Source organism: Hypomesus nipponensis, chromosome 8 (assembly GCF_054491055.1).
Source record: "Hypomesus nipponensis isolate SF chromosome 8, ASM5449105v1, whole genome shotgun sequence".
Classification (NCBI taxonomy): Eukaryota; Metazoa; Chordata; class Actinopteri; order Osmeriformes; family Osmeridae; genus Hypomesus; species Hypomesus nipponensis.
This window is the reverse complement of record NC_140368.1, coordinates 7,756,976-7,784,589: the sequence shown is the minus strand read 5'-3', so window position 1 is coordinate 7,784,589 and position 27,614 is coordinate 7,756,976. Positions and strand designations below refer to the sequence as shown.

The 27,614-nt window shown below is 49.5% G+C and overlaps 1 protein-coding gene across 1 annotated transcript in view; it reads right to left on the bottom strand.

The window, feature by feature from the left end:
- Positions 1 to 27,177, bottom strand: part of zeb1b (zinc finger E-box binding homeobox 1b) — a 46,778-nt gene extending 19,601 nt beyond the window's left edge. The window contains exon 1 of the mRNA XM_084702983.1: positions 27,061 to 27,177. Within this exon, the coding sequence (XP_084559109.1) occupies positions 27,061 to 27,118 (58 nt within the window). The 5' untranslated portion in view covers positions 27,119 to 27,177. The remainder of the gene's footprint in view (positions 1 to 27,060) is intronic.
- Positions 27,178 to 27,614: the final 437 nt, after the last annotated feature.

Here is a 27,614-nt window from a genome sequence, read left to right as displayed (position 1 = left end):
TGAGGTAATTCTCGGGAATAAAAAACAATACCTCAGGAAGGTCCAAACTGATGTTGAAATAGCATGACACAATAAGTTAGCCAGCTACTCTCAACATTTGTAGTCAAAACAACATAAAAAATGCCATTGTTTCTAGTTCTTGAGAATCTAGCCCACAGTATGACTCGTCATTCTGTGAATAATTTGTACACGCAAAAAAAGCCTCTCTCCATGCAAGACTCCCAGTTCTTAGCTTCTTCTTATCAGCTGTAGAGGGCACTAGGCTCCCAGGAGAGTGCTAGAGAGTTAGCCTGGTGCTAAGTCACCCACACCACAGGTATCTTAGCCATATCAAGGCAGTCCACTCAGAGCCTTCAGTAGATAGGCACACTCATGTCCAGAAGGTTTTTCTCCATGACAACACCACAACACAAAACACCAAGTGAGTCATATGAGTCAACTTCATGGAATCATATGACTGTATGTCCTTGTTGGAGGTAAAAAGCCAAACGGTGTGTGATTTGTTGGAAGCATGACAGAAGCAGGGTTTAGGATCAAATAGTTGATTTGAATCAAAGAGCTACAGCCTGCAGAGTTGAGGCCTCTTCATATTCATCAGTCCTGGGTAGACAAGACGACAAAAGGCCCTTGTCTTCCTAATGGTGCTGAATGGGACACAGCCTAGAAGCTAATGAGACTCTGCAGGTCATGTCCTATCTGTTTGGAGTTAGCTCCACATTAAGACATTGATGCTAATGGAAGCCATTGTTCAGCCCATCTCTATGGAGATGAATAGATAAGCGTGAAAGTCTATAATAAAACTCGAGGAAGAAGAAGACAGAACTTTAAAGAAATGAAAGAAAAAAGCGTCGGCCGGTCGGAAAAAAGACATATCCAAATGTAAAGAACAGAAATGTAAGCAGGCTTCATGACAGGCCTAACCAAAATAGACTATCAAAACTGTTTAATAATCTGCATCATTTTCGATTATGCCTGGAGAAAGGCACCACAGACACATTCCTTCACCTTCTTTAACAGGGAAGCTCCACTCCTGTCACAGATGAATCATACTGGTACTTGCTAATGAGGACAGCGGAGACTGTGGCTCACACTCAGCAGGGTCCTCAGTCACAGTGGTAGCTAGCTAGCTAGCGCCTGACTTCTCAGTCCACGGAGCTCTTCTAAATATGGCCAGGTGGGCCTGCGAGGCCAGGGGTGTGATGTTAGCGCGGTGAGCCCCCGCGTTCCTCAGTAATGCCCCTGCCAGAGAGTTTACACTCCCAACGCCTGTTTACAGAGGTGGGACAGACCCATCCACGGTAATAGGAGGCCATGGTGCCTGAGAATGTGTGTGTGTGTTCCAGGAGAAATGATCTCGTTCGAGTGCAAGTGCGTGTGTATTTGCGCACTTGAACATGTGTGTGTGTGTGTGTGTGTGGTTGCGCTGTGCATTAAGCTGTGCAAAAGGCATGCACGGTATGTCAAAAGGCTCTCCATCATTATCAGCAATCACATGACCTCTGTAGGTTCCTCACTGCACAGGCAACCTACAGCAAGTACAGCACATGACCAGGACCTCGAGGCTACACACCTAAACCCCCTTACACACCACACACACACACACACACACAAACACACACACCTAAAGACCAGCCTAGTCATTTCCAACACACAGCTGGTCTGCTGGTGAGCTAAGTCAGGGTGGAGCTGTTGATTAGTTGGTGAGCTAGCTTTAGCCTAGCTCCTATATAAAGCCAAGGTGTCTGGCTGCCTGTGAGGGTTGAGACAGAGGAGGAGGAGGAAACATCTGTTGGAGCCTCTGGGAAGCCCAGGACCTGCAGACACGCTCCAGCAAACCTCCACCTTTCTCCACTTCTCCTTTTCTACAACTCTACACACTGCTTCTCCACACTGACGACTCACACTACTAAAGATTTGGTTAAAAGCATGGGATGAGCCAAACATTTACAAATAAGTCAGTTAAGAAAAAACAGATGAATGCCGTCAGAACACAAACACAGCCACACAAATATTTTTTGAACACAGGAAAGGCTTCACCAGGCACCTGGGTCAACACTTGTTTTCCTCCTGGTGAGGGGACTGATTTAGGTGCAATACCTCTGAAGAAACAGACTAGCAGGGACTAACGAAATCTCACAGGTGTGACAGAGAACATCAAGCTGAGGCCCTGTGTCACCCCAGTCAGCTCCTGTCAGACAACATTGAGTTCCACTGACATGGCAAGCTCACTGACAACTCAGCAGTTATGACCTCTTTTCCTTTGATTTTTACCGTTTTTGTCTCAGCCTGACACTTGGGGCCAGCTAACCCTATTAATAGAGCAGCTTCCTGGGGTTTTTCCAGTCGTGAAGCATGGCGTCTTCACATAAACAACATCACTATGAATCAGCTCAACCCACAACTGCTGGCTCGACAGCTAGCGTAGCATCGCTAATGAAAACATTAATTGAAAAAACAGACCAAAAGAACAAATTTCACTCATGTCTATTGTGAGTGCCCTACTGCTGAACGTGACTTAGTTCCAGTATGAACTAAAACAATATACCTTGTACATTCAGCCTTGATTAGGAACCTAGCAGTCTGCTGTGGCATTCTAGTAGCAGGTGACTGGACATTCCAGCCTGTATTATCCTTCTTAAGGTTTAACAGGAAGCAGTAAGAAAGTGTTGCAGATAAAAAAAAAGAATAAAAACATTTCAAGACCAAAATGCAAACTGTTTAGAATGGTGATAGGGCAACATTTTAAATGAGACTGCAAGTTAAAAGTTACAGGCTGTAAAGTAAGGTGTGGTTTTCTGTGTCACTGTTACATACACACGCATGCACGCGTTTACACACACTCCATTATCGTCAGCAATATCTCATAATTTCCGCCACTGCATGACAAATCAATTGCTTAAAAGCAAACAGAATGTATTAACCCAGAATAAGCAGAAATGAAGCAAGACGGTCAGAAACAAAAAGAACATTCCAGTCAGCAAGACAGTCACATGTCATTACAGCCGGTACAAATTGCTTAAGCTGTTTTGTAAGGGGACACAAATACACACATTTCTGTTACAATCCACAATAATCATTTCTCAAACCCGTATGATGAAACAGAATGTATGGTGGGCGGGGGAAAAAACAAGAATGAGGCCGAGGGTAGAGGCAACAGGGGGCGTGATGGAGGGAGACGAGGGGGGGGGGGGGGGGGGGGGATTCACTGAGTAACTGCTAATGGCTTAAAAAGACAAAGCTGGCCTGTCATACACAATGTTCATCTGTGCTGGAGCCGCCTCGGGCACCAAGTGCCACCAACAGTCAGGATCTGTGCCTCTCCTGAACGGCTAAACAGAGAGGGCGAGAGGGAGGGAGGGAGGGAGGGTAGACCGACAGAGGAGCTGTCTCCCCCCAAAAAAGAAGAGAAATGTAGGAAAGGGATGGAGAGGAAGAGAAAAAGAGAGGTAGCCTAAACAGAACGAGAGAGAGAAAGAAAGAGGTAAATGGAACGAGAGAAAGAGAGAGGTAAATTTAACGAGGGAGAGACAGGGAGAGAGAGAGAGAGAGAGAGAGAGAGAGAGAGAGAGAGCACTCGCAGTGTGTGAGGGTGATGGGTGACAGTAATGGTTGTATGTCCCTCTGTAAAGGTCAGGTGTTGCTTCGGTGGCTCTGTCCTAGTCACAGGGCCTGACAGATGTCTCACAGTGGACAGCCCCGAGCTAGCGTACGTCAGGCTCTACACACACACACACACACACACACACACACACACTCACAAAAACTCATACACACACGCACACAAGACACTTGTGAAATGACACAAGAAATGACTTTTTGTTTGTTGGCGTAATCTCATTTTACACCGCTTGCAAGTTTCCTAGAGGAATTAGCAGGTCAGCACACCTCCAACCCTCTGTTCAGTATTTAAGAGGACAACCTTTGCTAACACCCAGACAAACTCTACCAACCCAAAATTCAACAAACAAACTGCACAGAGCCTTTTCCTTTTTTACGATGAAACATTTTCCAGTCAGATGACTACTGAGTCGATCCCGTCTTCACAACTGTGTTTCTGACCCCAGGCTAAACATCCTGTACACTAGCCCCCACAATGCCCCCACAATGCCCCAGGCTTCAGGACAACAGGAAGCTGTGTAGTCACACTGGACGCTTGTTATGTAGCAGAGCCCGGAGACGAAAGGGTTAAGGCCATAAACCTTCACTGACAAAGAACCTTTTTGTCACCATGACCATGCCCCCTACCGTCACTACCCCACTCTCCAGCCTTCCTCCACCATCTCCCCCAGGCTTGGTGCCCTCTCCCTGGGAAGAGGAGCAGGACTGAGTGCCAGCAGGAGCCTGGCCCTGGCTGGAGCCGTCACACACGTCGTTACCCTGCTAACCAGGAGGACAGGCCTCATTGCAACCCCCTCAGCAGGGCGCTGTGTGTATGTGTGTGTGTGTATGTGTGTGTGTGTGTGTCTGTGTGTGTCACCAGAGCTGTCCCATGACAACCAGCGTGATCCCTCAGCCTCGGAGTGCGTTTCACTGGACGCACACACACACACACACGCGCTCCTGTGACAATGTGGTGTCTATGGGGATCACTAACACGCTTAAAACCAAGGACTTCTCCATACAGACACACAGAGGAGAGCTTGGTCAGATAGAGTCTCGTTTAAGTGCTTTCACCCCCCTACGCTGAGGAGAGATTGGTCAGATAGAGTCTCGTTTAAGTGCTTTCACCCCCCTACGCTGAGGAGAGAAAAGGGCTGAGTTGGTACGTGAGGGCAGACCGGCCGGGATTGATATATTGACCAGCCTATTTTGTTCATCCCACTCCCAGGTTCAGGATGAGGGGGCACGTGCGCCGTGCGCCGTGTCGTTAGACCGTCAGCGAGACCATTAGCTTTCCGTGGCAGAAATCGAAGGCGACATCGACGTTCTCGGCGGGGCCGTCGACAGGCACAGATCTCTCATTCCCTGGCCGAGTCTGGCAGAGATGGAACGAGGCCACCGTGCACAGGCACCGTCAGCATCGTTATTCACTTAAGCTAGTTAGCGCTAGCGGACACACCGGTATTCAGTTATGTTCGTTAGGAACACGTTGTCTCCGCACACCGTGCCCCTCCATGTGCCCCAACCCTATGCCCTGTGAAGAAGCAACCCAGTACCAAGCGACATTATCAACCTTCAAAGTGTCCGGCAAACGACCAATCAGATCTGCATTTCCGCCCCTAATCCCGATCCTCCCTTCTAATGGCTGTGGGATACTTCCTGCGTTGCTACGCCGCGTTTTCTTTGCGCCACAACAGGGCGGTCTAACTCTCTGTCCCCGGGGTGACCTTCCGTCGACGTTCGGGGAGATTCCAGCGGGCGGTGTGTGAACAGTGCCCTTCCTGTGGTGTGGCCGCGGTACTCTGCAGGGCAGGAGCCGAAACAGGAAATACGGGGGGAGGGGGGGATGTGGTCCTGCAAGTCATACCAGCCTGAGTCTGACTGTCACTGTGCGTGGGTGTGTGTGTGTGTGTGTTTGTTGTTTGACTGTGTGCATGTGTGTCACCAGACAGATCAGAGATCACACACCGGCTTTTAATAAACCCAGCAGAAGTGCTCGGTTGATGTGTGTGTGTGCGGCGTGTTAAAAGGCCCGGGGTGTGTGATTGATGGTAGCTCTTGCCCTGATCATCCTGACAGTAAACACACACACACACTCACAGGGGATGGAGAAGAGGGGGAGGGGCAGCCGTCCACACGCACACACACACACCCTGCTAACAGTATTCATGTGGGTTGCTCAGCCATGCGCGAGCTCCCACTGCGCTCCATATTGATGAGTGTCGTCCGGTAGTTAACCTCTACATGGATACACACAGCAGCTGAAACACACACAGGGACGGAGCCTTTCCAGGGTCCAACAGACGCGTAGGTAACAAGGCAATTCCAACCTGTATGTGTTCGGGGGGGGGGGGGGGGGGGGACATTCTGCAACATTCTAAGGGAAGACGGACCTAGGAACTGGCCATGGTGAGGGTTTATCTCCAGAGATAGGACAGGAGAGACCAACAGGCGTTAGGTCCCTCTGGAGATAGGAGAGAGAGAACCCAACCCCCTGAGAGACGGCCAGTCTCTGGAGAGGATCCTCAGCCTGGGCTTCCTCCAGGGTGCTCCAGGCAAGGACACCGTCCGAGAGATAGAGCAAAGAGAGAGAGGGACAGAGGAGGGGGGAGAAAGAAAGGGCGGGATGGACCACATGAAGGAGAGTGTGAGAGAGAAATAAAGTGACAGCGGAGAGAGGGCTGAGAGGGAGAGAGGGAGAGAAAGGAATGAAGGGAGAGAGAAACAAATGGTCAACACGACGAGCGGGAAAGGTATCTGGAGAGAAGGAAGGGAAATGAGAGGGCGAGAAAACAAAGAAAGAGGACCAACAAAAGAGAAAGAGACACTTTCAGAGATAGCCCTTTCAGAGTTTCAGAGATAGCCCTTCAAACAATGGAAGGAAGTGGTGTTGGGGGGAGGGTGGGGGGGGAGTCTGGACACTGATATGTTCACACAAACAAACAAGAAGCCACAACACTGACTCCTCACACCTGACCTTAACCCGGCCAACATAACCCTCTGACTGCGCCTGGTGAAGGTCAATTGGACATCCCTGTAAGCCGTGCTCTGTACGCTGGGGTCCTCTCTAAAGCCTCTGTGAGTGTGAAGAGATCAAAGCAGCCGGTGGTGGAGGAGGTAGGAGGTCAAGGGACTAACGTTCCCCTACCTGGAGACCCATGTGGTCGGCCATGGGTTGGGGAAATAGTTCCAGAACTATTTTCAACCAGGTCTCTTTAATTGTACAAAATGAGGTACTTCACTCTCTGTATGATTCATACACAGGAGGCAGACTGTGCCCGGTGATTATTACAAGGCTGACCAAACCTTCCTGATACCATTGTCTCCACTACTGTTGTTTCATTTTCTGTTACATTGAGAAAGGAACAGAGAGGCCTGCCAGTCTGAGGACAACCAATAAGGTGCATGTCTGGGTAAAGATATAACACAACTTAACATAATTTACGACAGGGTGTTCGCTCATATTTACATGAGTCCCAAGATCGGCAAACAAGCTGAAATGCTCCATGTAACAGTGGCTGAATGACAGCTTTGGCGTGGTTGGGAGAGACACCCAAGGCGACAGGGACTGTCTATTTAGGCCGACTACTAAAAGTTGAATCATATCAGCTTTTTGTCTCTTGTCCGCATGTGGTTGGAGTGAGGGCCAGTGACACTGCACAGGTCCATAGTTAGGTTCTGTCACTGTATGACCCAGGTGTCTTTTCTCACTAGATACAGGAGAGGGCAATTCCCTTCTTGTGTTTCTGTACTGCAAGTATTTTGCAAGCGTTTGCCCTGTGTTGACTGTGTGTGCATGCGGGAGCATGTGTGTGTGTGTGTGAGTGCGTGCGTGTGTGAGTGTTACTAGTGAAGAGAATCAACTATTCAAACCCATACATTATGTATCAGATGCACTTCGTTCCTCTTAAGTGTTTAACAATGTCTCAGCGGAGCCTTGGCATCTGTATCAAAGCCTCTTCAGGCCGTCTCTAAAGCCATATCACCTTAACCAAACAACTACAGCAAAGCAGAGGATTATACAGGACTGCCCGTTTACACAACAACAAACACACACACGACACACGCGCACAAACAAGCGACCCTAACACCGCTAGCGCCGCCAGCGCCGCCGCCGCCGCCACAACAGAAACAATTCTCCCCACCAAGCAAAGGTTAAGCGTGCGACACAATGTCATCCTCTTAAAATCATCCGCTCACGCCCGCCCGATAGGCGCCCGGGCAGATTAGAGATTACCATCAAATCATCCGCCTCCCACTTTGGTGTGGGGAGCTATTGTGGTGGACACACACCTGCTACTTTGCTGTAATGCACTTAGCCTGCGCCGGCGCTGCCAGCAGCAGGGCGGAGAGGGCTGCTGCCGATAGCTGCAGAGCTGATATATAGAGGAGGAGGTTCTCATCAGCGAGAGAGGGTTCAGCCCAAACAAAGGATATAGGCCCTGGTTAGAGCAAGCTGGTTGTGTCTGGTGTGTGTGTGTGTGTGTGTGTGTGTGTGTGAGCAGGTCCGAGTGTAAGGTGGGTGTGTGCATGTGCGCGCGAGTGTGTGTGTGTACTAAGTATGACACAGTGCTCTCTCCCTGTTGGAGCTGATGCAGTGTGACTGTCTCTAATGGGACAAGAGAAGATCCCTGCTGACTTTGAACAGGGCACTGGGCCAACATAAGCCCCCCCCCAAAATAACTCCTGCCCACTACATGCTCTGCCAGGAGAGCAGGATTAAGGGAAAATGTTGACCTCTCTCTCTCTCTCTCTCGCTCTCTCTCTCTCTCTCTCTCTCTCTCTCTCTCTCTCTCTCTCTCTCTCTCTCTCTCTCTCTCTCTCTCTCTCTATCTCTCTATCTCTCTCTCTCTCTCTCTCTCTGTCATGCTGACTTTAATGGTCTTTCTAAAATTAACTTGCCGGATTACAGCTCAGGTGTGCTACTGACACCCACTACTAGAGTACACACACGCCTACACACACCTGCACGCGCACACACACACACCTGCACACACCTACACACACCTGCACACACACACACACACACACACAGGATCTCAATGACCACGTTCCCTCAGCTCTGAGCAGCAGCATCTTGTGGAGCCGGGGCAGACGGAGGAGTGGGGAGGAGAGGGAGGGAGGGAGGGAGAGACAGATAAAGAGAGTTAAAAGACTGTGTGAGGACGGCCGTTTGACAGTGCGGGCCCTGGAGTCAGCCCACAGGATTTGCTGATTCAATTTGCCCGTGAATCTGGCACCGTCGCCGCGGAAACGCTAGCTCGGCACTTTTATTCATTTTCATCTTTCCCCTCTGTTCTCTCCGTTGTCTCCCCCCCCCCTCCCTCCGCTCCTCTCTCTCTGGCTCTTCAGTCCCTGGGGGAGTCTGCCGTGTGAAGTTGGGGAAGACTCAGGTTATTCACTGTGTGAGTGCTGTAGCCTGGGGGTCTCTCTTTTGAAGGGGGGGGGGGGGTTCACAGAAGCTGCTTTACGTAGTTGTTCCACTATATCCAGCCTCATCGACACTAAGAGACAACCCCTGTCACAGTATGCATGTGTGACCTAGTGACCCCACCACCCACCCACCCCCTCTCACCCCTTTACTCCCTCTCCATCCTTAACTGAGGATCAGCGAACTACGGTCAGGCGTCCAATAGGACCCAGACCACATGGTCCTGCCCAGCCCAAAGCCCACCCCGCCAGGCAGGAGCAATGCGTCTTTCATCCAGCCCACAGCCGTTCCCCAGAATCCATTAGGTCCAGTACTGAGGGCATCCTCCTTCCTCATGGAGAGGGCAGCCACAGCCAGTCCTCATGCTCTTTAAATGGGAATGAATCAAGTAGAACCGCCCGGGCACAAAGGAGTGATCACCTCCGTGTAGCACAAACCCGGGGGGGGATGGAGGAGGGGGGTTACAGATGGACGGAGGGACGTGTCGGGCAGCACAGGGTGGATGGAGGGGCCGACGGGTTACGGAAGAAGAGATAAACGAACAGACAGGTAGAGGACAACCTCCTTATCAGGATAGGTAGCATGAGACAAAGGGCTTTCCACAGCTTCCCACAGCTTCCCACAACCTCCTGCAGTTCGAACCTGCCTGAAGACCGCTACCTGTTTCCAGCGAAAGCAGGGCCGGCCCAGAGCACTCCCCTTCTGGGTGCCTAGCGACGTGTTGACACAGAGTCTACTTTCATACGCCTCCGCGACTCTCCTCTTTGATCTACCTTGGGGAAGGAAAACAGGGCTTTGGAAAAGGCTGAGAAAAAAAGAGAGAAGTACAGAAAGAAAGAGGGAAAGAAAAACAGGGTGAGCCCACCTCTGTTCCCTTCCCAAGGTGTCTGACCACTGCGAGGGAGGGAGGGAGGGAGTGGGGGGGAGGAGGGAGGGGGGGGGAGGGAGGAGGGAGGAGGGAGGAGGGAGGAGGGAGGAGGGAGGAGGGAGGAGGGAGGGAGGGGGCGGGCGGGAGAGGGAGGGATTGGACTCAGAACATTGCTTGGTTTAGTCAGCTAGGTATTGTGGCCAGAGAACCACAAGCAGGAAGCAGAAACCCCCGTCAGACCCATCAGTGGAGTGAAGGTAGAGGGGGTGGAGTTACACGTGCCCAAAAGACAACTTCCTCCAGTCTCCACCAATGGGAGGCTGAACTCGTTGGCACTCAGACAGTGGAAAACTAGTGTGTCTCCTCTGGTCCCAAGCTTGGTGTTCTTGTTTCGCAGGCTCTCCATCCTGCCTCATGTTTTGGCACAGATAAACACAGATAAAAGCGTGCCAACTGTGGCTGTGACTGGACTGTGCACTGAACGTGGCCAGCATTTGAGAACCAGCAGTCTATATTGGTAATCCAATGACAGGGCGTTGCTGAGAAGATCTTATTTTAGCATGAGAGGTAGCTGGAGATAAGGTGTTTTGTGGACGTGAGCATGTATGTGTGTGTGTGTGTGTGTGTGTTTGTTTGTGTGAGTGTGTGTGAGATGGGGGCTTTCTTATCTGTCTGACAACTTCAACTGCTCAAATCATGAGTCTCTTAAGCTTCATGTAACCCACAATCATTGGAGAAGTCCCAAACAAAACCAACACTACATACTTCCTCATGTTATTTTGGCGTGCTCATGTATTGCCCACGAGAGAGTCAATGTGCTCTGTGGTTTTCTGTCTGTCTTCCTCTCCCCGTCCGTCTCTCCCGCTCTCACCCACTGTCCCTCTGTCCTCACAGCCGCCTCCTCTCTCTGTCCTCACAGCCGCCTCCTCTCTCTGTCCTCACAGCCGCCTCCTCTCTCTGTCCTCACAGCCGCCTCCTCTCTGTCCTCACAGCCGCCTCCTCTCTCTGTCCTCACAGCCGCCTCCTCTCTCTGTCCTCACAGCCGCCTCCTCTCTGTCCTCACAGCCGCCTCCTCTCTCTGTCCTCACAGCCGCCTCCTCTCTGTCCTCACAGCCGCCTCCTCTCTCTGTCCTCACAGCCGCCTCCTCTCTCGTTCCCACAGCCGTCATCGCTTACTCTCTCTCCATCTTTCTCCCTTTCACTGTCCTGTCATTCTCTCCTCCTCTCTCCCCCACCTTCCCCAAGTCTCTCTCTCTCGCTCTCTCTGCCCCCCCCTCCACACACACACACACACACACACATCGCTCATCTGTCTGTCTGCACCCCCCCACACACACACAGCAGTTTATTTAGCTCATGTGTTTACATTCCTAGCCAGTCTGCCTCTCCCTGGGGAACCACCCAACTGAGCACCAAGCTAACCCCGGCCTGCCTCTCTCTTTCTCTCTTTTTGAGCCCAGAAGCATATTGTATGAGCACACATACACACACTTTGAAAACCGTCGCTCATCAGAACGCTGACAGACGGCCAGACAAACAGATGAGCAACGCATTTTATGGAGAAATAAAACAGGCACGTAAAGCAGAAACCTCAGACTCTTGAGACCAGATCCAGCTCTACGCAGGGGAGGGGAGGAGAGGAGGGCTGGCCGGGGCAGGGGGAGAGGAGGGGCTGGGAGGGGAGAAGGGAGGCTAACTGGAGCGGACGTGGGGGTATCCAGCTGCCTAGTCGTCTCTCATTCAGACGTCAGCCAGGTTAACGGGGGAGGACGTTCAGACTGGACCTGGCAAGTCTGAATGAAAGAGGTACTGGACATCTTCTCTTTTTGTCTGGCTGCTACGTCTACAAGTATTAGATATACGAAGCAATTCAACATACTTCAGCCATACTTCACCATTGCAACATTGAACTTATGTCAAAACCCTTATTGACACAGGTCATTCTAGTACCTTTTAGTTTTGTTCAACAGATCATGTCATGTCTGCTCTTCAACTCCTCCACATCTTCCCTTCTCCTTCCTCCACCTGCCCCCTCCCTTTCCTCCTCATCCTCCTGCTCTTCCTCAATCCTCCTGTTTCTCTTCCTACTTCTACTTTCTTCTCCCTCCTCCTCTCCCTCCTCCTCCTCTCCCTCCTCCTCAACTCCCTTTTCACCCTCCTGCTTCTCTCCCTCCTCCTCTTCTCCTTCCTCCTCCTCTCCCTCCTCCTGCTCTCCCTCCTCCTCTCCCTCCTGCTCCGCTCCCTCTTCCTCCTCTCCCTCTTCACCCTCCTGCTCCTCTCCCTCCTCCTCCTCTCCCTCCTGCTCCTCTCCCTCCTCCTCCTCTCCCTCCTCCTCCTCTTGTCTCCCTCCTGCTCCTCCAGGCCCAGTGCAGGCCGATGCTCTCAGGGCACTCTGGGCTGGGGCTCTGGGGGCAGGCCTGACCAAGCGCAGGCAGGGCTGTGTGGGAGAGAGGAGACACATCTGCTAGAGATTTGGGACTGGGCGAGATCACCAGAGAGACTGCTGCACTGCTCTCTCTCTCTCTTTGAGGGGGATGTGTGTGTGTGTGTGTGTGTGTGTGTGTGAGAGAGACAGCCGTCATGTACATTCTGCACCCCCTGATACTGAGTATAACCTGTGGACGGAGCCTTCCCTGGAACGTGTGTGTGGGTGACATCAGCAGGCCAGGCCGGGGCGGACACTTGGGTCGCTCTCTTTTACTCCCAAGTGGAAAAGCAAACTCTGCATGTGTGCCACAGGGTCTTCAATCACACAGCACACTGTGAGCTGAAGATGTAGGAACAGCTGGGGGGAAAGGTCCTGACACACACGCCCATATATAGAGAAGGATGGAAGAGAGGGAGGGAGGGAGGGAGGGAGGGAGGGAGGGAGGGAGGGAGGGAGGGAGGGAGGGAGGGAGGGGAGGGAGAGGAGAGAGAGAGAGAGAGAGAGAGAGAGAGAGAGAGAGAGAGAGGAGAGAGAGAAGGAGAGAGAGAGAGATAGAGAGAGAGGTAGTGAGTGAGGGGGCGATGAAGAGGAAGAGAGGCTTGATTGGTTGCATCCTCTGAAAGAAGTGGCCAAAAAACAGAGCCTCCTCTATTGTTAGATGTTCCATGATTAGCTTGACAGCCTGATTCAGTATGACTGCTGTCCTTCAGGAGTAAGAAAATACGAACATGTTATTGGACTGTGATCTGCTTCAATAAAGCAGGAAAAGAGAGAGAGAGGGAGTGAGAGAGGTAAATGTTTTCTAACCACTCGAGAGAGATTGGATTGGTGCATTCATCCTCATATCCTTTCCTCTCCCCTCCCCTCCTCTGCTCTTCTCCCTCTTCCTCTCTTCCTCCCGGCCTCCCTCCTCCATCGGGAGGTTGGCAAGAGCCCACTGATGACCACTTAATCAATACCGCCAGGTTGCCACGACAACCTTGATTTCCTGCGCCGTTTCCCGAGGCCTTGTGATTGCGCCCGCCGTCCGCCACACCTGCCGCACTCCCCCCTCTCTCCCTCCTCTCATCTGCGACTTATCTGTCATCTCCTCCGTATCTCCCCAGGGACGGGTGTCTCGTCACCGCCAGGGCACAGCGCGAGAGCAGAGGACTCTACAAATAATGGGCATTCTAAAAACAAAGGTGCAGGCTGACGCCCGAGAAAACCCCCCTCTGAGAGCTGATCAGGGCTCAAACACACACACACACACACCTGTCATCCATAAATAACAGAGCTGATAGATATCATATCTCCCTCGGAGAGTGATGTCATTGCACCTGGGGAGCCTTTCACATCGTTCAAACCCCTCCCTCTCTCTCCCTCTCTCTGTCTGTATCTGTCTCTCCCCCTCCCCTCCCCCCTCCGGGCGGGCGGTAAACGTGTAGATGGGAGGAGGGAGGACAGGGTGAGCACCCCCGGGTTTTTTTCATTAATGGAGAGCTCATTAATCGAGGGTGATAACGAGGACAAGTGCCACGAAGATGATTAAAACAGCTCTCCTTTACCCAGGCGCCCTTGGGGACAAACAGACGGGGGACGGAGCAGGCCAAAGGTGGGACACACACATCAGAACAACACACACACACACAACACACATCAGACACACACACACAACACACATCTGACTGTTCCTATAACGATAGCAGCAAAGGACACAGTCCGCTCGGTGAGATCTGTAGGACATCAGGGTATTAGTATTCTCATTCTAGTAACGTCTGTCTGGCACACACACCTACACAAACACACACACACGCACACACACACACACAGATAGCTTACATTAACCCATCCATCCTGAGTAATCAACCTTTCTGCTTCCTCCTAACCACTGCTCTCATTCTTCCCTATAACAGGACATTAGTGTGTACGTGTGTGTTTGTGCGTGTGGATAAATGTGTGTGTGTGTGTGTGTGTGTGGGGGTGAGGCTCTCACGCTGCTGAGGAGCAGACTTAAAAATACATATTTTCTCCTCTGTTTTTCTTATTCTCCTCCCCTCTCAACAGGAAGTAGGGATGGTGACTGGCAGTTTACTGGCCCTACTTTGGACTGACTCAGGCCGTCTGCCTGGGCCTGGCTGTGGAACAAGCCTGTGGGGCTGTCCTGCGGGCTAGACGTCGTTCAACCCAGCAGCTACATTGCTTTTCACAAGCTTCATAACACCATATGTGTGCCCCGTGTGAATGGGTGTGTGTCACCTTGCATGTGTGTGTGGAATTGATTGTGTGACTGTGTGTCTGTGTGTGTCTACTGGGAGGGAGGGGGGGGTTAACCACAGATACACAGAGAGCTCATTACCCCTACATAAGGGTTTTGCGCAACTGCAATCATTTAGTTGAACACACACACACACACATTAAATCCAATCTGTCTCGCCCCAACCTAATCCCCTTTCCACAGGCATGGAGGTAAGAAGACAGTAATCCTCTGTATTTGTATATTAATATGAGGCTTGGGTCAGGGGCTGTTCTGGGCTGGGTTACGCTGGGCTGGGCTGGGCTATGCTGGGCTGGATTATATCATGATGTATAATCTATGGTAGGTTAATCTTCCTGTCGATATGAGAAGTACCGTTTAATACTGTATGCAGATCCCAGTGGATTAGCAAGCCATGGACAGAAGTGCACACCAATACAATTTACTGTGTTGCTTATAGAATGCATCAGAGCTGTCTTTGTACTTGGTTCAACAGGGAACTCCACCAGATTTGTTAAGTGCATCAAGCCTTTTTGACCACCAGTTGACTCCCAAAAATATACGCATTCCATCAAGTACTCCGACCCTGAATTAGCCCTGACATCATCCTGGGACTAATTCATTACCTTCAGTAAAGCAGAGGAGGAGGAGGACGAGCGAGGAAGAGGAGAGGTGGCCTTCAGACGAGCACGTCTCGTCTCCCTGTCTAGACGCCAAGCTGACTGCCCGGCGTCCCGCCCAATGCCATAGATTTATCAGACGAGCTATTCAATTAGGTGGGGACACCGCTTTAAATTAGCCGTCCGAGGGGAAGGCAGAGGCCAGCAGACGAGGCGGTATTGAGGGCTAAATGGACAGACGGAAGCCTGGGTGCTTAGCGGGCCCTTTTTGCAACTGAAGACTTCTCCCCATTTGGAACAGGAGCAGTCTCAGATCTCTCTGTGATCCTGCGGCATGGGAGGCTGACACAGGAGCTGCAGCGCATCACTGGGTAATATATCGGATCCATCCACTCAGACACACAAACTCATGTTTGATATTAAGGGGAGACATCTGGCAGTAACAGCCCCCCTGGGGAGAGAGGGGGGAGCAGTACGAAAAGGCTTCATGCACAGGTCGGAATTTAGAACTCAAGACACACAGGTTGGCGAACCACATGAGGAAAAAGGCGAGTCAGTACACTGTCATGCACTGAACCACTGGGACAAAAACACACATATGCACACACAACACACAAAGATGAATACACGCACACATACACACACACTGAGCTACATAAATACACAGACCATACACTAACGCACGAACAAACACACAAACACACATACACACCTAGGAGACCGACCATGTGACTCTCACGGGGAAATCTCATGGGTGCATCCCCTCACCGCTCCTCCCCCCTTCTTCCCCCATCTCCCTTCTCTGACCTCTCTGATGAAAGAGCACTGATAATAACAACAGGAAGTCAGCTTGGCCTGGCCCCACCTCCCAGCTGCAAGCAGCCTCTTTCTCTATGCTCTTTCTCTCCACTCTCTCTTTCTCTCTCTCAGTCTATCTCTGCCCCTTCGCTGACTCTCTTCGTCTCACATTTGTCTCTCTCCTTTTCTCTGTCTACCCTCTGCTGTGCCTGGACATCCATCACAAATTCCTAATTAATAAATGACCTCCAAAGAAAGACAGTCTAGATTCCATGACCTATTGACAGAGAGAAATTCCAGAGAACTTAGTTACTGGCCATTTTGGGCCCTCATCAGCCCCGAGCAGTGTCCGCCACATCAGTCCCAAAATGAGACATTGCTTGATGATGTGGGGCAGCTGAATGAGGGGCACCGTGCCATCTTGGCCCCGACGCCAGGCAAGACGTGCTGCGGCCTGGCACAGACACAAGGGGAGCCACAGACCGTGGGGGGCGGGGGGGGCTTGTCACTGGCTCAATGGCCCTTATTTATCCCCCTTTTTGGAAGTCAGCATTGAAAGAGGGGGAAGTTGGCATCAACGGCATACTAAGGATCCCGGGGTCATTTAAATTCACGGCAGGTACGCGTGGCCGCGGTGTTTGATGACAGTGGCACAAGCTCAAAAGCAACAAAGGTTGTCTTTGTTGTTCAATAAAGAGAGGGCTAACGCAACATTAGGTAACAGAAACAAGACTCGCACAGATCAAAACAAGATATCCAGTTGAAGCTACGAGCTAGACCGCGGATGCTGTTAGCTACCTCGGAGCAGAGCCTTTGTGCCTTCGAGGGACTTTGCTGAAAGAAAGATGCCAGAGAAGGTCAGGAAGAAAAGAAATACTCCTCTTCCATCTTTGTGGCACATTAAGTTCAGCCTGTGAACATCCTGTCCGGTAGCAACGTTTCAGACACCGTGGGCTGGTTCTCTGGATTCAGAGAGTCCCAGAGGACAGATTGACCCTGCAGGGCCACGTTCCAGCTCTATTCACCAACCCTGGTTGAAGAGAAAGGTGCTTGCTGGGAAATATGACCTTTCATTCTCACTAGCCTAGAGCCCAAACCCTCAATTTTCACAACCACAGGGTTTTTTGTATTTTTGGCCTTGAAAGAAAGGTTGCTTTTCCTTCTGTCTGTGTTCTAGACCAGCCTTCATCCACCCACTGCTACTCCTCAAGCTGGCTGCAGTCTTGGTCATCTTTTTTTCCGATGTGACTGAAGTATACTGCACCCCAACCCTAGTGGCCACAGGTGCCATTGTATCTTACGGGCTGTTTTCTGGCTGGCTGGGCAGCAGCAAAAAGCAAAACAGGGCAGGAAGACGGGTGTTTTCACACAGATAAAGGTTCTTTCAGGTTGCATCCTGGTTTCTAATCTCACACACACTTCCTGGTTTTGTTCACACATTGGAGGGACAGCAGAGACACGTCAACCTAACCTTCACCGTGCTGAGAGACTGATCGATAGGTCAAACAGCCAAGGAGCACTTACATGAGGTAGTCCAGTTGGTGCTGTCTGTGAATTGTCCTCCCCCATACTCTTATGGAATATTGTCTTTGAAGCCTAGAGAAGGTTTGTAATTGCTAGGGAGTTTTCAAAGTTCAAATAAAAATGTGTTCCAGACCACTTTGCTTTTAGAGCACAGTTACCGTTGTTCTGTGGCATCTTATTATCACAAATATTTTTGGCGCAATCACTTTGTTCCCTTTTAAATGTTAAACACTTTTTTTCTCTAACATTAGATTTAATAAGTAGACCAAGGGACATCATGGATATTGATATAGTGGTTAGGGAGTGGGGACATTGGGAAAAGCAGGCAGCTTTCACTCAAGCCGACAGTACACTGTAAAAAAGCGTCCATTCTTCTCTTTGTCTCTCACTTTCTTTACCTCTCTTTTTATAACTCTCTCTGTATGTTCTTCTCCAGGAGGCACCAGTTAACCATGAGCCACACCATACTTAGCTCTCCTGCCAGAGGAAACGTTAAATCTCTCTCCCCTCTCTCTGGCTGTCTTCCATCCCCCTCTTTTTTCTCTCCCTCTCTCAGGCTGTCTGTCCTCTTTCCTCCCTCATTCTCCGTCTCTCCTTCTCTCTGCCTCCGACGTTTGTCAGGTGTTATTTATGTGTGGTGGGGCTCGGTTCCTACGTAGCTGCAGCACCTGCCTGTGTTGGTGAAGGAGAGCCCACACAGCTGCCAGAGAACGAGAGAGTAGAGAGAGAGGAGAGGAGAGGAGAGGAGAGAGACAGAGACAGAGAGAAAGAAAGAAAGAAAGAAAGAAAGAAAGAAAGAAAGAAAGAAAGAGAAAGAAAGAAATAAAGAGAGAGACGGTGGGTGAGAGATACTGAAGATACAAAGATACAAAGGGGGGTTGGAGGTAGAGAGGAGCAGTGGGAGTGGTGTAGCTAACGCTAGCTGTGTTGTTAGCGCAGCGGCGCGCGGCTAACTGATGATGTTGACTAATGACAACCGGTCCTCGGCATCGAGAACACCACAAACCAACAGCAGGTGAAAACAAACAAACGCCCAATGAGGCTTAATTAGTAGTGTCGTATGACTCCAAACATGATCAATTAAGAGCCACGGTTCATTGACTCTTAGCTAAAGGCATGTTGCCTGGGCAATAAGAGAGAAGAATGATGTCAGGATGAGTAGGAGAGCAGATGTAGAGTAGTCTGTCCACCTCCTCTGCGTCAGTAGAACCCACGCTGTCTGTCTCTTCCTCTCTATTACACACACACACACACACACACACTGTGTGAGAGTGAGACGACTGCAAACACCTAAAAGATAGCTGTGCCAGGACAGGTAGGGACAGACAGGTCAAAGGTCACTGGCTACAACCCTGGCCCGAGTTGACAGGGGTGGTCTAAGGGGTGGAGCTTCAAGAAAGTGTACTTTGATCTAGAACTAGACAGCCAGGTACGAGGTAGAGTCTCTAACATGCCAGCCGTCAGCGAAAAGACAAACTGCACCAAGAAGAATAAAAACCAAAATGGCCACCACAGCAATAAGAGGAACATGACCAAATGCTTCTCCAGCTTGTAGTGAGCCTCCTCAAAGAGGTGTGTTTTTCAGACAGAGTGTCCCTCAGGGGAGAAAAGTGACGACGGAACTAGAGTGGTGAAAGACAAACACATTTTTGTGTAGCAAGGCATAATCTGATAACGCACATTAATAAGTATACTAACACAATACATTCCTGTCAGAGCCAAAGCCAAATCGTATCACTCTTAGCGTGCTGAGGTATTCAAAACATCATGACTACTTAGAATCACGATGATCTCATGTAAAAGGACACAACATGTTTTTAGTCCTGTTTTGTGTGACATTCCATCCACGCCTACTACTACTCCGTCCCCTGTGACTCGGCGGTCGTCGCAGTTCGGAGGACAGTCCTCAGGCCAATCAGTCAAGCTGGCGTGCTCAGTGATGCCATGCCTTGGGGTAGTTTGGGACGATGAGGACGAACCCCCCCCCCGCCCTTTCCCCTCCCTCCTTCTCCCTGTTTACAGACTGAGCACACTCTCCTCTCATTAATCCTCCATGGATGTTTAGCCATTGTGACAGTTAGCGTAGCTAGCTAACCTCTCGCTGCCTCATAAACAAGGTGACTAAGGGCTTTTTACCGTTGGAGCAGCAGGCTAGGTAGCTACCCAGGAAGGCAGCCCCTCTCAACTGTTATTATTAGTCACTCTATATGTCCTGAGGACATCACGTTCAGGGAAGGTCTAGTTTCTTCTTCCTCTCACCCACCTTCCAGCTCTTTCTCTTTCACGAAAACACTCTCATATTCCTCGCCCTTTCTCTCTCCCTCAAATCTCATCTCCATCTGTCTGTCTCAGGATGTCGTACTATTAAACTGACTTTGAATACTGTTGAGTCTCTTTCTTCGTTCCCATCCCTCTCTCCCTCCCACCCTGCCTCGCTCTGTCAACGTGTTGTGTCAGTCATTAGCCTGGTTTTGAATACTGTCATGTCGCTTTGTACCGCCATTATCAGTGAGTGTGCTTCGGAGAGCAAAATCAATACCTTCATCATCTCAGCCTGGCAGAGTTCCAGGCAGTCCGTCCAAAGAGCAACACCAAAGATCACAGTGTTATTTCGCTGAACGCCCAGCCTTGAAACAATACCACCACACTTACTGTAAGAGCACGGCGGTTTAACAGTAAGGTCAGGAAATTCCCTAGATAGAAGACGATGAGCTTATACTCAGATCAACAATGTTGGGTTAGAGCTAGAGCGGGGCAAATGTGCAATATAAAAGTGAAGATGATGTTATTACTGCACTGTGTTGAACTGTGTCATTGTAACACAGACCTTCTACAGAACTGTGCACTTTTATTCTCTGATTATCGCCTACACTGTGTGTACTCCATTTGTACGTCACTTAAAAAAAGGAACCAAAAAAAAGGATAAAGGTGTCAGTTAAATGAATCCATGTCAATTACTCTGGACATTGATTGAAGTTGAACTGTAAGTATAGTGTATTAGTCGGCACTGAAGTGGAATTCAACAACAATCGTAGCTGTGCTATGTGAATCCCCAGGTTAGGAACAGTTACAACAGTTATGATAAGGGTAAATGGCTGAGATAAAAAATGAATGTTTATGATACAGGTGAATGGACAGGTTAAAGGTGAAGAAAAAAAAGCCTGAAGATTTCCACAGCCTTCCAGTTAGCCTATTGTCAAGCCTGGTCCCTTTTTCATTAACCGCTCCAGTGAGGATCGAGGGGGAGGGAGAGGAGGAGAGAAGGCAACAGGGGGGCGAGGATAGGGAAGGAGAGAGGAAGGAGGAGGAAGGGAGGGAGGTAGGGAGGGAGGGGGACAACAAACTGTGTCGTAATGCCCTCTTCCCTCGGAGACGACCCGGGCATAAATCCACCAAGCGCTTGATTAAAAGCACGCACATCAACGGCCAGAAAGCTGAGCTCAGTGTGTGTGTGTTTGTGGTCACACACAGTCACCCCTTGGGGATGGTAATTTAGAGTCTCCGTCTCTCTCTGGAACGCACACACACACACACACACACTCCAAGGATTTCATTTCCCACCTGTAGCTTTTTGCACAGGTACGGGGGGGGGGGGGGGAGACAGTGAGGGGGAGAGAAGGGGACAGGAAGAGATGGGCCGGGGCGGGGAGGGGGGAGGGTTAATATGGTGCTCCTCACAAGGACACTAGACTTATCTCAGGGGCCAGTTGGCTGAGGTCATCCACCAAACACACCTGTGTGAGTGGAGGAGTGCTGGGGGAGTTGGGAGAAGCGAAGAAGAGGAGGTATTTCTGCCTGGTTGGCTTACATGATAAGCTAAAGTGGTCCGTCCTCCATGGCCGAACACAATGCCTCTTGTGAACAGTTCAGTGTATGTGTGTTTATGTGGGCGTGCGTGTGTTTGTGAATCACACAACAGATAGCTGTCAATCTAAGGTATTCCTCGGAGCGTCCTCCAGCGCTCAAGCAGGGCAGTTGACGTGTAGGGCAGAAAAAGAGGGAGAGGGGGAGAGAGAAAGAGAGAGAGAGAGCCTGCGAGCTAAGCAGTTCCGGGGCCGTCAAGTCCTGCTTTTCCTGAGCAACCGTCGTTGTTTTTGTTCAGTTCACTGGGCTGTCGCATCCCTACATACAACCCCATGACCCCCTGCCCCCACGCTCCCTTTCTTCCCCCGACCCCCTGCTTGTCCTACCCCTAACAGCCTTCCACCCCGGCAGAACAGCTTGGGGACATTTCTGTCCTTCTTTTCAACGCAGCTTGCCGCTGACACATGGCTGCTCGCTCGTCCCTCAGTCTCACAGGGGGCGAGGGAGGCAAGACCCTGTCACGCAGCCCCCCCTTACCCCCCTTAACCCCCCCCCTCCCCTAACCCCCCCCCCCACACACACACACACATACACACACCCACAACAGGGAGTCTGGGGGACTCCGGCAACTGTGAAATAAGGGCCTCATCATGGCTTTAAATTCTCCCTCCCTCCTTATCCTCCCCCCTGTGTCTCTCTCCCCCAACATGGGCCTTGAACACATGATCTATCTCCCTCTCATACTGTGGATTCCCAAACCACACAACAACAAATGCCAAATACAAGTGTGACACAGGACAAAGTAAACACATTTCCCAAAAACCTTCAATAAAACCCAAATAAATAATGCCCAAACACGTACGAGTGAGGGCCATAGGGGTGCGTGAGAGGGAGCAGGGATGAATTCTCCGAGCGTTCCCTGGATTCCTCCTTCTCCGGGTCTTTGGGATGAAGAGAATGGCTCATATGCAAATAGCGCGCACAGTGTGGAGTAGAAGTTTCCCACAAGGCCGGTGTGAAAAGAGGTTCTCCCCTCCCCATGCCTTCCCCGCTGAATGGGTCTTTTCTTCTACCCTGAAAGTGTAGTGTGAGGTAGAGCGGGCAAACTGCAAAGGTAACTAGGCTCTTTCTCCATGGGCTTTATCACCAAGACCCCTGATACACAATAGCTCATTTAAGCATTCATCCACGCAAACCCCAATAAAGCACATCTCAGCACAGTTAAGGAAGGGGGGGGGGGGTTGCAAACTAACTTTCTTTAAACTTTCTTTTTGGAGAGGAGTGCACCTTTTTATAGGGTAATGTTAGGCCGCCATAGAAGCTTGCTAATCATTAAACCGGACTTATCGTCACAGAGGTGGGAGTGGGTCGATGCTTTAAAAGTTTGAGCAACAAACACACAAATGGACTGAGAGAGATTATGGCATGTTGACATGTAGGTGTAACTGTCAGACATGCATCCCAAACTCTGGTTTGAAGACACTGATAAAGCATCTATCTAGTCAGATGTAAACAAGACAATTGGTGTTTGTGCCTGCACTTCCACTTTTTAACGTTGCCTCTCTTTACCCAAATAACTGGGCTTTTAATGTTGGTGGTGTGTTTGAGGAACTTAACTGTACAGAGAGTGACTGAATCAACAAGTCTCTGTATGACACAGGCATGCTACATCTAGGCCTCAACAAATCCCTCCGATTGAAAGGGATCCGCCGTGCTTGTTTGACAGCACGGTCATCTTACCGGCGGCCCCAGCCTCCACCCCCTTGCGACACCCCTGTGTCACCTCTGCTACTTCTCACAGCCGCCCTCCCTCCTCCCTAAAATGTCTGTGTGTTGGGGAGGGGAGCTGGGAGAAGGGGGCGCCCCACCCCCCACCATCTTTTTCTATCCTTTCATTGGGGGGGGACTTAAACACAAACACAATTGGACATGCTGGAAGCCTGACAAAGGCACAGGGGGGAAAGTGAAGTCATACTTGAGGCATGCATGGGTGCCTAGGTCAGGGGCCAATCAACGGCACCCCTGGCTACTGTGTCTTAACGGGGGAATAAAGGAACTGCCAGGGAATGGGAGGCGGAGGAGGGGGAAGAAGGGAAGGGGTTAGGAGAGAGGAATGGAGGGAGGGAAGGGGGGAGTGAGGGGGGGGCGGGTTCTTTTTGGCACTTTCAAACGAAGCTACAAGGAAGTCACTCCGGAGCGAGTGGGCTAAATGAAAACGTCCTTCTCCGATACACACACCGTGGGGGTAGATCTTTCAAATGTTAACAGATGGCTTTTAAAACACTAAAGCACCATGTGTGGGGGCAACAGACCCATCCCTGCCTCTTTGACCAGAAATCACTGTGTTTTCCCCAAGAGCTTTTTGGCTATAGCTTATAGCTTAACCACACTGATTCTTTATTGTTCTCACACAAACTTTACAGCATGTGGTTACATTCAATTTATTTAGATGGGGTCAAATGATTCTGCAATGCTAATTATAGATCTACTCGTCATATAAACATCCTTTGCGACGCCAAAAACAAAATACAGAAGCCAAAAGAATGGCCCACTACCTCTTTCTTCTTCTTTTTTGGGGGGCGGATGATTCATTGAAGTATGAGAGAGAGAGAGAGAGAGAGAGAGAGAGAGAGAGAGAGAGAGAGAGAGAGAGAGAGAGAGAGAGAGAGAGAGACAAAGACAGAGACAGAGACAGAGACAGAGACAGAGACAGAGAGGAAGAGATAGATCCAGGGCAAGAGGGAAATGTTTTAATACATTCAAATAAATAGTAATCTTACCTACACTCACACACACTATTGAAACTCTATAACACTTTAACACTGCTGTAATTAACAGCCCTCCTCTTATACACACACACATACACACAGCTACTTTCAGGAGTGGCTCTGTTTATTTTCTGCTGAGAATGTTAATACGGTCCGCATTCCACTATTCCCAGATTGTCGTGTTAAGTTACCGCTGCGTGGGACTACACCGTTCCTGATGAGGAGCGGACTGGGGAGTGACAAGGTGCAAGCTGTGGTATCACACCTGTCGTCCTGCAGGCTGTTAACACCTCTATGTTTACAGCTGAGATGGGGGAGCTCACCTTGATCTCAGACATGTCACTGGCAGACAGACCGGGAGGGTGAAAGCAGGGAGGGAGAGACAGGCTGAGAGGGAGACAGCAGAGTAAGACACAGCAGAGAGAAACAGCGGAGAGATTGGCTGGAATGGAGACAGGCTGGAAGAAAGACAGGCAGTCAGGCAGAAAGACAGGTAGTTAAGACTGGGAGACAGGTAGGCAGGGAGGTAAGTGGGGAGGGTGAGAGTCTGGCATGGAGAGAGACAGGCAAGCAGGAAGGTAAAGCAATAAGCCAGGCCAGACCTGGCACCTTTTGGTTTCAGTGACAGCCTGGTCCACTCTGTTCTGTCACCAAACAGTCACACCAGCAAAAGTTTTCTCACATGCAAATATCCAAATCCATGTTGGTAGGTGCACTATAGGAGATGGCTACAGGCCTACATGTTGGGTCTGATAAAGACTGGTAACTAGTCCAGTGTCCTCTGTGTTTTGTGAAAATCCACCTGTCATGCCTGTTTAATTATTTGTTGCTCAAATTAAGGTTTATCTGCAAAAAATGACTATACAGATTAAATGTTGTTTTCATTTATTTGGAAAAGTAACCATAGCTTGTAGAACATAACAAAACATGTCGGTAAAACAATCCAGATTCAATCATTTATGGGCATGTTACTGCCCCTTGCGCAAATGGTGCGTTATAAACATCACAACATATCCTGGATTAGGGTTCTAAACCAGTGGTTATCCACTATCTCAGTTTCAATTGGTCCACGACGGGCAGCAAAGGTGCGCTTTTGGTTAGGTCCGTTATCTAAGGTCGGTCACCTTCCACAAAACCATCCATCTGCACAGAACTATCATCAACAAAATAGACCTTTGTCACAGAATGTTATACGTGGGCAATGCAAGAGAGCAACAAACGAGACTCCCCCGTCAAAGCAAATAGATATGACAACACAGTGAACCTGAAACACCGTTTGCTTTGCCCTTTTTCTATACCTGCACACGTTGCCATTGCTGCGGCGCACAGAATTTGTTTCCCGAGGCTTTTGAACAGCAATAATTCCCACGAGGCTATGCCTTCTCTAACTCAAGTATCCAGTCAACCGAAATTACATTTACACGTTTGTTTTCATAGACATGTTCAGTTTTGAAAGCACCGTTTTTCCGCATCAGGTAAGCGACGTCCACAGTTATTTTGGGCTACGCTGGGTGGCTCACAATTGCGCTGACTCGCTACATAGACAACGCATGTGATCTACAGAAGAAAGTGCTCTTATTCAACAACAAAAAATATTACTTTAACACTTTACCGTGCATGAATAAGCACCCACAGGTTACCACACTACGCGAGAGAAAAGCAAACGTGAGAAGACAAACATATTTTAAACCAAACAAATAAGTTTAAAAATATCATAAGTGTAAAGCAGGTATTGTATCATATACTCATAACAATGTAATAAGTTGTTTAATCTCTTAGTAACAAAACACATCCATAACGTAACCAGTTCAAAAAACTATCGCGAGCATCAGACTGCATGGCTACCTATAACGGTCCACCCATATAAAAAAACTAAAATTTACATCGGAAGACAAATAGGAAAAAAGAGTCCTCATGAGCAGGTTGGGATCTTTGACTCTGAACAAGTTTCTTCCCCAACCAACCGAACCATTGTCAAAATCAGAATTCCCAGTGCGCGCCTGAGTATTCCTATGCGCTCTCCTTATATAGGCTGGGCTCCTCACACAACAGCGCGTGAGCTATCCCATTCTCTGGACATTGCCATGGCGTGCATGCTTGAGAAGCTCCCTTGAGACAGAAAGTCAAAGTGTACAATGATAGTGTACATTAAGCTTGATGCTCACTAATTCACTAAGCATATTAACATCCGAGAAGTTATGACAAAGAAGAAGAAAAAGCTCTATCTAAACCTTGTTGGATATCAAACAATAATATGAGCAAATCGTCGTGTTTTAATAGCAATGGCATAGATGAAAGCTATACTTTCCTACCAAGTAGTCCATAACCTAATATCACGATGCCTTTTCGCCAAAACAATATTGGCTAAAACATAGGTTACTGCATGGTTGGACACTCGCAAGTGTAGCAACAGTGTTCGCTCGCGCTGTACCTGCTAGCGACCGAGCAAAGAAAAGAGGAAAATAAACTACTAGATTTTGCTAACTTAATAAACGATGTCAGAGCTGTGAATATATGGGTTCATTTAAAAACATACATTGATTCCAAATTTGAAAAAAAGGAGGACTAGAGGCTCCGCAATAACCAGGTATTTCCCCACAGACACGCTGTTTGTCAGCCACAAAGAGAAAGAAAATAGCTATGAAATCGAAACATAAAATAATAAACAAAGTACCATAAAACAGAATTCAGAATGAAAAGATTTGGAAAACAAAAGCGGGTCTACTCTGAACATGGTTAGGTGCGCGTATAACGGTCCAGGGTGCAGTGAACCGCTAGGCGGAGGGAGAGTCGCGAGCCAGGTATAACGGTACACCACATAGGGCTGTAATACTGCGCTTACGTGCTACTTTCCAACACTTTGAGTGACTAAATACAAGGCTTGGAGCACCCCAAACTTCTCGCATAAAATCTTTTTTGATAGAACACTTTATAGTCCACCTTATCGCACAAAAAGAAAGCCAGTTGAAGTCATGTTTCTTACCGTTATTCCTCCTCGGATTCGCCTGCTTTCTGCGCTTACACCTGGGGCCATCCGCCATGATCCTTTCGCTGTGTCTAAATGCTGCTGGAGAGTCACCTCCTCTCTCGCCCCCACTCCCCCCACCTCCCTCCGCTTCACCTCCCCTCCCTGCACCTGGTTTACGGCACTCAGTTTTACGACATTACCTTCTGTACCTCCCAAAACCCAAACTCTTGGACCATCCATCCACCACCTTCAGAACGTCCAGCCATCAGTTACCCGGACATTACCAGCACACCATCACCAACGTGTGTAAGTGTAGACCACCCAGTTGCATTGGCTATTTATTTTAGGTCCATGCATGTTTTTGGCGTTTCACTCTTAAGAGGTATCTTTATTCAGACTTCATCTTTCAGTATTCTGTTACATAACCAGCTCATTATAGACGCAGTTCGTATGTTGTGGTAGGCGGAGTTTATACTTGTTTGCACCTGTTATGTCATAGCCTATACACACTGTTTTCTATGGAAGGAAAACGTTGAAACTGACATTTACTACCTTGAGTTTCTTAAATT